We start from the raw sequence: 12,105 nt of genomic DNA on the forward strand, positions 1-12,105 counted from the left end.
TTTTGGTTTTGACTTATTCTGCAGTGAACTGGAGCTGCCATCTTGTTTTTGTCACTTGGAGAAAATCCTGACCGATTAAAAAATGAACGAATTTTCAAAAATCCCTCCAAAAGCAGTAGAACACGTCAAAGAGATATTGTTTCATGATCACATGAGACCAAAGGCCTAGACAAGGCGTGACACAAGTTAATTGAAGTGAGTGTTTAAAAAAACAAAAACAGTTACATGCATGTCTGGGCAACAACCTTGTGTGCCTTTGCCTTTAATTCAGAGTGGAATGCTGCACTGCACATCTCTCAGGAATGGACCTAGACATCACGCTTCTTCAGCCAGGATAGACTATATACCTATAGGCGGTATGTCAACAACACCTATTTAGAGTTGTTTGTACAGGTATAACAAGGCATGTTTAAGACAGTTGCACAGCTTCAATTATAAGAGGTAATATAGGCTATGAATTCCCACTTTTCCCACACAAAAGACAAAGGACACTTGATGTAATGCTGAAGTTTACTTTTTGCATTTCATACACTCTGTCAGTTTTCAGATTAACAAGCAATGTCAGTAATGGAAGCCCTCAAATACATGCACCGTTACAGAGAGGTAGAGGGAACTTGTGTATATAAAATAGTGGCCACGCCCTTTATTGACATAATGTGCTTATAGAGATAGTTGCATTTTTGTGCCGTTGCTCATCCGCAATTCAGCCACATTCTTCAGCAGTAACATACTGAAAGGGCAGCTTTGTCGCTTGGGGAGGCGGATTGGGGCGGCTTCTCCTGAGTCAAACTTACACACACACAATAGGCATATAGTGCAGTAACATAGTGGAGGAGTGCGTAAGAGCCTCACCACTGAGTTTTACTTGATTGTCCACCAGTAAAATGCCCTGAGAAGACTGCGTCCTCCTCCTCCTCCTCTAGCTCATCTCCATGCCACGCTCCAAGTCCATGACGGGCCTCTTCTCCGGGCTGAAGTCCCTGTCCGCCCTCTCCACATACCGCTGCAGGGTGCTGTAGTACTGCTCGCTCCTGGAGAAGGTGTAGAGGGCGGAGATCTGCTCCCACGCCTTGTGGTTGGGGAACGGGAAGGGCTCGGGGTCCGTGTTCTCGAAGAAGCTGTGGAGGTTCCTCTCCGCCAGCTTGGTGGCGTAGTCCACGGCGAAGGTGTCGAAGCGCTCCTTCTCCTTCTCCACGTAGCGCTTCCAGAACGTGAGCTGCAGGTAGCTCACCTTGGAGCGGCAGTTGGTGCAGCAGGTGCCGATGAGGCCCACGGTGGCCGCTATGATGACGATGCACCAGCCCAGGATCTGCAGGCGCACAAGCATGAGAGAGATATGAACTGATGCTCGCATTAACACCCTGAGACCCTACTAGGGATCACATATTACTCATATCACGTGTTCATAAAGAGTTAGAAAACTCTAGTTTGAATTGACCCTGCACTATAGGGTCCGACTGAAGGAGAAGAAATAGCAATCATATTCATGTATATTTGTGTGGAATCTGGAACCAAACGTCTCATTAGAAACAGTTCAGGTTAAAGGAATAGTTCACCCAAAAATGAAAATTCTGTCATCATCTACTCCCCCTCATGCCAAGTGAAACAGGTGAAATTTGTTAGTCCATATAACACACAGGGAGGTTTGCCAGCACAACTTGGTAGCAGCCTTCTCCAAAACAACTGAAGTCAATGGGGACCTGTTCTTTAGAGTTCCAAAACAAAAACAGCCAAACAATCACACTGTGAATAGAAAGACCTATACACCATTATTTGTTGCAAATCAATCAGCTGTAGTTCAGATTTGCACTAAATGATGGTGTAAATATACTGTAGGTCTTTTTGGAACTCTGAAGAACTGGTCCCCACTGACTTCAGTTGTTTTGGAGAAGGCTGCTATGGAGTTGTGCTGGCAGCCTCCCTGTGTGTTATATGGACAAACTTCACCTGTGTTTCAACTGGCATGAGGGGGAGGAGAGGATGACAGAATTTTCATTTTTGGGTGAACTATTCCTTTAAGGGAATTCCATAGACAACAAGTGTTGGATTGATCAATTCTACAATATCAAACTGCATCATATCCATCATATCAGAGGCGGACGACACTGACTGGCCCAATATTTGCCCCATATATCAGCCGATATGAAAACTGAATCGACCCCTGCACCTTTTTGTTAGTCTTATCCTTTTGATCAAAGGATGTCACACAGATCCAGCTGAGCGTCTCTCACCTGTGACTGCGCCCTGAACATCAGCAGCAGCTCCATGCGCTCATCGCCGGACAGCTTGGACCTGTCGCAAGGCACCCGGGCCAGCTCCTTCCGGCAGTCCGCCGTCTTGTTTTCACAGAACAGATCCACCACCACGTTATCGTTGAGGCCGCTGACCGCACACTCGTAGAACGTCCCGTTGAGCAGGGCCACGCAGAGCCACATGATCGGGGCCACGCAGGCGCCAGAGAGGATGTTCGCGAACACCCTGAGGCAGTTCAAGCAGTTCCCCCTGGGGCAAAGCTTCGTCGGGTTCAGGCAGCAGCCGGTGTAGAGTCTCCACAGCCTGGTGCTGAAGAACAGGCCCAGGACCAGCAGGACCACGGCCGGGCCCAGCAGGAACGTGAGCCCGTAGGCGAAGTTCTGGCTGCGGTTGCAGGGGCACTGGAAGGAGACCATGGAGAAGACCCGCTCCCCGCCGATGGTCAGAAGCGCCATGAAGCTGTAGCCGATGGTGGCCTTCTGGTTCATGAAGAAGCGCAGGACGGTCTGGAAGTTGTCCATGGCGGCGAGGAGGAGGTTTCAGACCCGCTCCACGTGAAAATGAACACAACGAAAGCAAAGTGAATGAAAAGGGGGAAAGAGGGAAAGGAGGAAAAAAGTTGGTTTCGGTCCGTACGCTCTGCCTTCACTCCCTGCGCCTGTGTCCTTTCTGAAGACAAAGCACATCTGCCGAGCCTTTGGGAGCCCCTCCCTTTGGCTCGTTCTCTCTCCTCCTTCCCTCCAGACTCCTCCCTCTCTGTCCCTCCTGTTCCCTATTTTTTTCACTGCCTTCACTCTTCTCTTCTCCAAACGACTTCCCTGACTACACTGTCAGAAAAAGGGAAGGTACGGCCCCAGTAACCAAACAGTTACAACGGTGCGTTCGCTCTCCACTTCCCTTTCTCTGTTGCCTTCAGCTTTCACGTCTTTCTCCGTATACTTCCTCCCCTGCCCCTGTCTGTTGGTAAGGCAGCTATGTGACTAGCTGGCTGAAATCCTGCTCATCTGGTTTTCATGACTGAAGTCTGTCCTTTGAGAGTGATGTAATGGGACACGCAGCCTGAGGCAAATACATACTGGTCACAAAAACAAAGGAGTTACATGCATACTCTAAGTGCTTGAAGCATTGGACTATCCATTAATTCAGTGGTTCTCAACGTGGGGTCCGGGGACCACCAGGGGTCCTTGAGGGGGTTCCAGGGGGTCCCCAGAAAATTGTTGAGTCATTAAACTTCACCATTACTTCATTTACAAGAAGTTAACACCATTAGAGAATGTAGAAGAATGACTGTTTTGATCATAGTTTCTCTGTTATCTCTCTACCTACAATACAGATAGTCATGGAATTCTGGACAAAATCATATCTAACAATAAAAATATTCTCAGATTTGGGTCCGAGAGACAAAATCTCATCAAATGGGGGTCCGTGACTCTAATGTGGACTAAATTAGGGGTCCATGATATGAAAAAGGTTGAGAATCACTGCATTAATTCTTGCGTATCTATTCAATTCTAGATTTTTTTTCCTCTCTTCATCAACACACACACACACACTCGCGAGTACAAAAAACAAGACTGCAACTCCATGCTGTATGTCAGTAACACGTTTTAAATGGAAGTTCTTTGTGGTTTCACTTCTTCGCAGTTTCTCTCATGCACCGACAAACACGCAAAGGGCTAATAAAAAAATATTGCATAAGAATCACTGAAATGAATCATTTCATATTGGAAATTTTCCATAAAGCACATACCATGGTTGCAGAGAAAGGAAGAGACATGTCAGCGTCAGCGATGCATCTCAGCAGCAGAAACTGAGCTAGAGAAGTGATCACTTCCCCCTTGTGGTTTTTCTACTCCACTCCCACAGGACAGCCTGACTACTCGGCCTAAAAGCCATTGAGTGCATTGTACAGCAGGCTTTTAAAGGTGAAACACCAATTACACACATAGAATACTTAATGATCTACTACTGCTGAAGCTAACAACATCACTAAACTCAGTGGTTCTCAACGTGTGGTCCGGGGACCACCGGGGGTCCTTGAGGGGGTTCCAGGGGGTCCCCAGCAAATTGTTTAAATTCAATTCAATTCAATTCAAACTTTATTTCAGACTCAGGGTCCAGATAAAAAAACAAACAGGACATAACATACAATGAGTTACATACAAAGGATCAATAAAAGATCATGGTTTAAAATATATATTAATGTCTTACAAAGAGACAACTGTACCAATGTCTCCACAGCTGGGATTGGTAGCGTGTAGAACTAAACCTTATGTTTGATAAAACCAAGATGATTTCATTTACAGAGTCGTTAAGCCGGCAAATAAATGTATACATGAGATTTCTTAAAACAGCTTGGAAAGTATTGACTCCTGCAGCCACAAACATTTCACCTGCACTACACCATCTAGGTCTTTTAAGTAGTATTCTCATGGCATCATTATAAGCTACTTGAAGTCTCTGTAAGCTTGATTTTTTGTAGTTTGACCACAGGTGTGCAGTATAGAGTGGTGTACAACATGCTCTAAACAGAGACACCTTCACTTCATCTGTACACATACTAAACTTGCGTGAGAGAATGTTTGCTTGTGCATACATTCTGCGGCATTGCCTATATATATCATCATCATCTGTCATTTGTTCTGTAATAAAATGACCAAGATATTTTATCTTATTACAGACCCCAAGATTATTATCAGACAATTTGAAGTCAGGAAATTTTAGACATTTGTCCTCTTTGGTTCTACAGATCAAGACAACACTCTTACTGGCATTGTATTTGATATCATGTTCCACACCATACACAGTACATATAGTAAGGAGCTGCTGAAGACCAGCACTACATGGACTAAATACCACAAGATCATCTGCTCATCTGTTTAAACATCAGCATTATTTCATTTACAAGACGTTAACACTATTAGAGAATGTACAAGAATGACTGATTTGATCATAGTTTCTCTGTTATCTCTCTTACCTGCAATACAGATAGTCATGGAATTCTGGACAAATTTGGGTTCTCAGATTTGGGTCCGAAGACAAAATCTCATCAAATGGGGGTTCGTGGCTCTAATGTGGACTAAATTAGGGGGTCCTTGATATGAAAAAGGTTGAGAATCACTGACTAAACTCACATTAATTATCACTTTGGTTAAATTTATTCTCACAGCCTTAAGAGTGTCGATTGAACCAGAAAAATATAGCAAAAAGCACATATCACACATTTGTAAAGAAAATATATGAATTTGAATGTCAGTCATAACTGATGGTAGTCTTCCAGCAGACCAGTGCACAGGAAGTTGTTTTCTTTTTCTTTCTTACCATGGTCTGAGTCACATTTCCTGTTCAAAACCATATAAGCAGGTAAACAAGTCGCATACAGTACATAAAGGTCACATTAAATGTTTTCTGGCATTTTTAGTTATGAAATTTTGGATGGAATCAAGCATTTTTGATTGTATCATATAGTATTTTCTTTATAAGATCAGATGCACAATGTTCTATCACATGAAAAAGCTATGACTGCATTACTGTGATTGTAGTGATGATGATGATGATGATGAATCAGATAATCTCACATTTTGTCCATATAAAAGTAAGTGGGAAAAAAAGAATTCAGAATTCAGAATTCATGAGTCAAGGAGCGGTTATGTGGTGAGGCTGGATACTCTCTTACTGAATGGAATTAGTTGTTCACAGTACGATAGTAAGATCCCTGACAAAAACCATAATGGGAGCACCAATACAGTGGCTATCTGTTTCATTTTAAAGTACACCAGGCAAGATTATTCTGTAAAAATCCAGCTGCTGTTTTATCAGCCTAAATCACAAAGTGGAAAAAAAAAAGAGAAGAGCGTCCCATCTCCACTAACTGAGTCGCTGTAGATTCACCCTGTTTGTCCAAATGAAAATCTGATGTCAGTATGGTCACTGGTGGGAAATCCTCTCCACACAGGAGGAGACCAATCCAAACTTGAGGAGTGAAATTCTCCGTCCGGTGAAAGCTGGACTCACCATCATTAGATCTGCTTCCTCTCTCGTCCCTTTGGTTTTCTTTGGTATAAAGTGTCACCGACCTTTAAATGAATGAATTTACACGTAATTGAACAATTGAATGAAAAAATAAAATGTAGAAAGAAAATAAAATCTGTTTTTATGTAGCTTCCGCGAGGGAGAAACCTCCATTGTACCGGTAGCTGCCAACTTTAACTGGCTGGATTTCCAATATTTAAAGGGAAAGTTCACCCAAAACTGAAAATTTGCCCATTATCCACTCACCCTAATGTCAGTCAAAACACCAGTGAAGTTTGTATATCCACATAACACACAGTGAGTTAGCTCTGTATCAGCCTTCTGTAAAACCGCTAGCAAACTTGCTATGTGTTATGTGTTGCGACTGACATGAGTGTGCAGGGGCGGACTTAGTGATTTGGGGGCCCTAGGCAAAGGCAAGCATGGGGCCCCCTGAATCCCAACCCTTTCCCTTTTTAATCCATCCTTTCTATACATTACCTTCAAGTTAGGCTGAGCAAAGTATGCATGCAAGGACTTTTTTTTTTCCACTCTACATGGGTAGCTTTGCTGATTATTATTATTATTATTATTTTTTTTTTTTTACTTCTCTCTACTGATGCAGTCGCAAGTAAAATTAGCTTAAAGTCAAATGGCACAATCACAAGAAGTGGATTGTGGTACATTTATTTTAAATTGATTAAAAATAAGTTTACATTTGTTCTATTCATGTCTTCTGTGGGGCCCTCTGGCTGCCGGGGGCCTAATGGTAAGACCGCCCCTGTGAGTGTGAGTAGATAACGACTACATTTTCAGTTTTGCGTGAACTAGTCTATTAATAACAGGCCAATATCGACCCGATACATTGGTAAACCTGTATATCGGTCTAACCCTAATAAATACAATACCTCCTTGGTGAAAATAGATCCAGCTGAACGTTCCTCCTCAGAGCATCATCCGACCTTCATCCACAAAAGCAAGTACAGCGGGGTTGTCGGCCCCGGGGCCCTCTGACTTCATCGAGGCCATTCTCATCATCCCGTTGTCAGCCTCGTGGCCCCCCACATAATCGTGGTTCTCCACATGCTGGTGCAGGGTGCTATAGTAGTGGTCTTTGGTGCTAAACCTGTAGAGGTAGGAGATCTTCTTCCAGCCCAGGTTGGAAGGCGTAACGATGGGCTCGGGCGGCGTCTGCTGGAAGAAGCTCTTCAGGTTTCTCTCGGCGAGCTCCTTGGCGTGTTTCGCGGAGTAAGACTCCATGAGGTTGTTCTCCTCCTGAGCGTAGGCCCTCCAGAACTTGAGCTGCAGGTAGCTGATGGGGGAATTGCACCGAGCCACGCAGTTCAGGAACAGGCTGGACACCACGATGGAGGCGATCAGCAGCCAACCCAGAATCTGTAATCACCGTCAACACATTACAGCATGTTATGGATTTATATTCAGGCATTAGAGATGTCAAACTCAGAGACTCTGCCACCAGGAAGTTCATTCCAGAATTCACGCAGAGAATTGTCCATACCTAACACCAGAATTTAATTTGGGCAAAATAGGACATCTCATCTCAATTAGTTGGGATGGGACGTTCTTCACTGTTGCGACCCCACTTTGTGATTTAGGCTAATAAGATGGGTGGATTTGTACATACAAATCTTGCCCAGTGTGGATTTAAACTCGGAGAATATGAAATTCGCTTTTTGGGAGGGGGGGGATTACAAAATGACTTTTATACATAAGGGGTGCGATATCCTGTCAAAATGCAACCTCATTTGTAGATACTAGCTGCCAAATGTTGAGTTTGAATAGATGAGTTTTTATTCTTTCCAGTCTAGGGTGCAATTGCGACTAGCAACTAGCAACTGCGAGGCATGATGTTAAAATATATGGCCACTTACTAAGCTAAAATCTTTGCTATCGCTTCTGGGAACTCAGATTACTAACTAACTAACGTGAACTGAGTGGCTACCGGTAGCAATACCACATTCTATTGACAACAGATTTTTCATCATTACAGCCACATCATGGCTTGCCATTCTGCTAAGAGGCACTTAAAGATCCAGTGTGATCCAGTTTGATGTGATTTCTAACACAATGAGCAAGGGTTTTATTTCAGTTGTTGATGGTTAGATGGTACAAAGCTTGTAGGACTGCGTGAGAGCTGGAGCTTCCACTGCAGACAATATTTCTACCTTTGGGGAACAAATATCCAGTGTTGGAACTTCAGCACCCAGCAACAATGGAGGCACAGAGATTTTGTCTATTGTCTAACAGTTAATCATGGGACCAATCAGAGCATTTATTAAAACTTGGGGGTAAGTGACATCATTTACACCAGGACATTGACTGGAATTCTAACGGAACTGTATCCAATTCCGGCCACTCTGTCACTCACGTAATTTTCAGTGTTTACCAGCATTTTTATAGGGAGTTCCCAACCGAAAGCTAAGTGACGTAAATTCATACACATTTCAGAAGCTAGGTATCAAATTTCATAAATATCTATACACATTTAAGCATATAAAACACTAAGTTACGAACTTAGTCACGAACAAGAAGCGGGGAGCCTTAAATCCCACTTTGGGCGACAGTTACTTCATGTAGAGAATCGGTATTGGCTGATAAATGGAAAAATAAGAGCTTTGAGTACATAGCCTGCACTTCTTACAAGTATCTGTAACATTGTGAAGGTACAGGAAGGGTTAATAAAGGGTTAATATGGAGTATATGAATACACCGACACGGATGAAAGTAAGTGTCCGGAATTGGATACGAATTTTGAATCTCAAAAATAGGTGCGCTATCATCCATTTGCAGGGACTGGAAGAAAATCAGTTACAAGTGAAGGTAAAAGTGATATTAAACTTTTAAAAAAGACAGATGGAGGATTGTTAATTTATGAGAAACTTCAGCGAAAACAGTACAGAATGAAATATATTGGTATATGATTGTGATTTTTTGGTCATATGCTGTCCGGAATCGGATGCCCTGATAATAAATCAGTTTGATTCTGTTGACAACCAGAACAGTTATAATAATATGGATAATGTTACATTAGCTGGTCCTTTGTTAATACCATGAAATTGAGAAATGCAATTCTCATTGCACTGAACCTTTAAGGTAAGGTTTTTGCGTCAACATCCCAACTGCTTTAACTTAGGGCTGGGCAATATGGTTGAAATCAATATCGTGATAATCATAAGGATTTGTCTCGATATCAATATATATCACGTCATGGTTCATGTATGCAAAATCACGTTAATATCAAATAATCAAATGAATGTTCATCTCATTGAACCGAATGGTAATGTTAGGTGTGATGTCAAACAAAACAGAAAATAATATTCCTACCATACCTCATTTCATGAGAGTTTTTAAGTAAAATTTGCTTGTCATCAATTTAAACAGCAGAAATGTGTGTCATCACGATATGATTCCACCGAAAGACGATAAACGATAATATTGAATTATCGCCCAGCCCTAAAGCCAGGCTAATGTCAGTACAGTACACACGGGCCAAACCGCTCTTCCTCACCTGGGACTCAGCTCGCAGAGTGGCGAGCACATCATCTCTGTCCGCATGCGTCACACCGCAGGGAAACTTGTACAGCTTCTCCTGACACTCCGCCTGGGACACGCTCTCGCCACAGAGGTGCTGTTTAAACGCGGTCACATTGAGCCCGGTCACCGCGCACTCGTAGTATTTACCGTGGAGCAACGCCACGGCAATCCAGCTGAACGGCGCCACCACCGCTGTGGCGCTGATCTGAACGAAGACCGTCACACTCGCGATAAGGGTTTTCCAGCGGCACAGTTTGGATTTGTGCCGACAGAAGCCCGTGAGCAGTTTCCACGTCTTTTTGCTCAGGATGTAGCCCAGCACCAGCAGCGCCAGAGCGGGCACCAGGAGGAACACCGAGCCGTAGAGAAAGTTCCAGCTGTTGCAGGGACACTGGAACACCACGGATGAGAAGATCTGCTCCCCGCCCGCTGTCAGCAACGCAAGTAAGCCGGAGCAGAAGTTACTCTCCTGCTTATTAGCGATGTTGAGAACGGTCCTGAACTTCTCCATCTCTCTCTTGTCAGCGCGCACTGGCCCCGCTCGGGGGGGAGAGCGCGGGTGGAACTATGAAGCGTGACAGTCTCACTTCCCGTCCTGCTGACTGTCTGTCGTCAGTTATGAGTGTTACCCCCCCCCCCCCCCCCCCCCCCCCCCCACACACACACACACACACACACACACACACACACACGCCACACACGCACACTGCATGGTGTCAACTAGCTCTCTGGGTCATCGTGGTTTATTTATGGGCGAAAATAGCGCACGATGGCACCGGCACATTTCGTCTGCTCAGAGAAGGTCATAACACCTAAAATATGACTCAATAATCATGAGCATCCACTCTTCAATTCGGCAAGCACCCAATACCACAGCAAACAGCATTTATTTCTGTAAAATCACCTGTAATTTCCGCAATCTTCTTCCACCAAAATGTACACCGGAGCGCAATAACGAGCAGTAACAGATTCTAAAAGTTCCGATTTTTTTTTTTTTTTTTTTTTTTTTCAACGTCTGTTTATTGGTATTTTAGTCAACAAACAGTAAACAGTGTATACAAATTATATAAAGTATTTAAAAAAAAAAAAATTAAAAAAAAAAGCAGTACAGAGTGTATACACAAACAAACACACAGTAAAAAAAAAATGAATAAAATAATAATAAAACAAAATACATAATAATAATAAATAAATAGACAAAAATAAAATTAAAAAAAAATAAAAATAGGACACATACAGAACATATACAGTGTACAGTATAAATATCATTCAATGTACAAAGCTGCTTTACATGGTGATCATCGACATCCTACATTAGGTATAACCTAGCTGTTGAAGCAAAGAACCAAGAGGACATTTATTGCCTAGCCTCTACATAATCAATGAAGGGTTGCCAAGTCTTATGGAACTTCTCAATGGAACCACGTAGAGTGAATCTGAGTTTTTCCAGTTTAAGGTGTTGCACAACATCTTTAATCAACATAGTGTAAGTGGGAGGCTGTGCCTGCTTCCAGTTCAATAGAAGTCATCTGCGCACTAAAAGGTTAATGAATCCTGCCACAGTAGAAGTGAGTCCTCTAAGATGACTGTCCTCTCCCGGTACCCCAAACACAGCCAACACTGGTTCAGGTTTTACTACGTGTCCCAGGATATCGGACAAAGTTTTAAAAATAGAGTTCCAGAAATTGGATAATTTTGGGCATAGCCAGAACATGTGCCCCAGCGAGGCAGGAAAAACCCCACAGCGATCACACAAAGGATCTATATTAGGATACATTTTTAGAAAGCTTAACCTTTGAAAAATGAAGACGATGCAACACCCTGAACTGTATAAGACCATGTCTGGTACAAATAGATGCCGAGTGTACACCTTCCTGTGCATCAACCCATTGCTCCTCCGTTAAGCCCATGCCCAAGTCCTCCTCCCAAGCTGATTTCAGAAAGTCCAAGGATACATCCAGCTGATTAGACATGTAGTCATAAATATATGATATCACCCCCCTAGACGAAGGATCAACAGAAATTCAATATAAAGATCTTTCATTCGTATAATGCCTAAAAGTTCAGATTTTATTGGACTAAAGTGCTGCTATGTATGGCAAAGCTCTTACATCTAATATCATGTACAACCAAAACGTCCAACCTGCTTATATATATCCACTAAATGTCTGGGGATCGAGTGGAACAATCACTGATGGCATATATTATGTTTTTGTTCAGTGTGATTAATTCTTACACGTACGTCACCAAATATCAGCTTACACTGGTCATGGAATTTTGCTTGAG

At 43.0% G+C, this 12,105-nt stretch overlaps 2 protein-coding genes across 3 annotated transcripts; both read right to left on the reverse strand.

Moving 5' to 3' along the window:
- Positions 1-322: 322 nt before the first annotated feature.
- On the reverse strand, positions 323-4,047 carry LOC139650925 (calcium homeostasis modulator protein 5-like). Of its 2 annotated transcripts, XM_071527723.1 has the most exons (3): positions 4,004-4,047; positions 2,232-2,801; positions 323-1,309 (listed from the first exon to the last, which is right to left on the reverse strand). In XM_071527723.1, exons 2-3 carry the CDS (start codon positions 2,772-2,774, stop codon positions 920-922), a joined length of 933 nt encoding a protein of 310 aa, XP_071383824.1. In that variant the 5' UTR covers positions 2,775-2,801; positions 4,004-4,047; the 3' UTR covers positions 323-919. The 2 variants fall into 2 exon arrangements, with proteins under 2 accessions (XP_071383824.1, XP_071383823.1); XM_071527722.1 differs by lacking the exon at positions 4,004-4,047 and having other exon boundaries at positions 324-1,309; positions 2,232-3,984.
- Positions 4,048-4,345: 298 nt separating this feature from the next.
- On the reverse strand, positions 4,346-10,333 carry calhm6 (calcium homeostasis modulator family member 6). Its single transcript, XM_071527725.1, has 3 exons — positions 9,794-10,333; positions 7,173-7,659; positions 4,346-6,329 (listed from the first exon to the last, which is right to left on the reverse strand). The coding sequence occupies exons 1-2, from the start codon at positions 10,328-10,330 to the stop codon at positions 7,210-7,212; spliced, it is 987 nt and encodes a 328-aa protein (XP_071383826.1). The 5' UTR covers positions 10,331-10,333; the 3' UTR covers positions 4,346-6,329; positions 7,173-7,209.
- Positions 10,334-12,105: the final 1,772 nt, after the last annotated feature.

This window comes from Centroberyx affinis, unplaced genomic scaffold (assembly GCF_046629955.1).
Source record: "Centroberyx affinis isolate AG114_WGS23_722 - 3 ecotype Tasmania unplaced genomic scaffold, CSIRO-AGI_Caff_v1 ptg001574l_1, whole genome shotgun sequence".
In the NCBI taxonomy this organism is placed as follows: Eukaryota; Metazoa; Chordata; class Actinopteri; order Beryciformes; family Berycidae; genus Centroberyx; species Centroberyx affinis.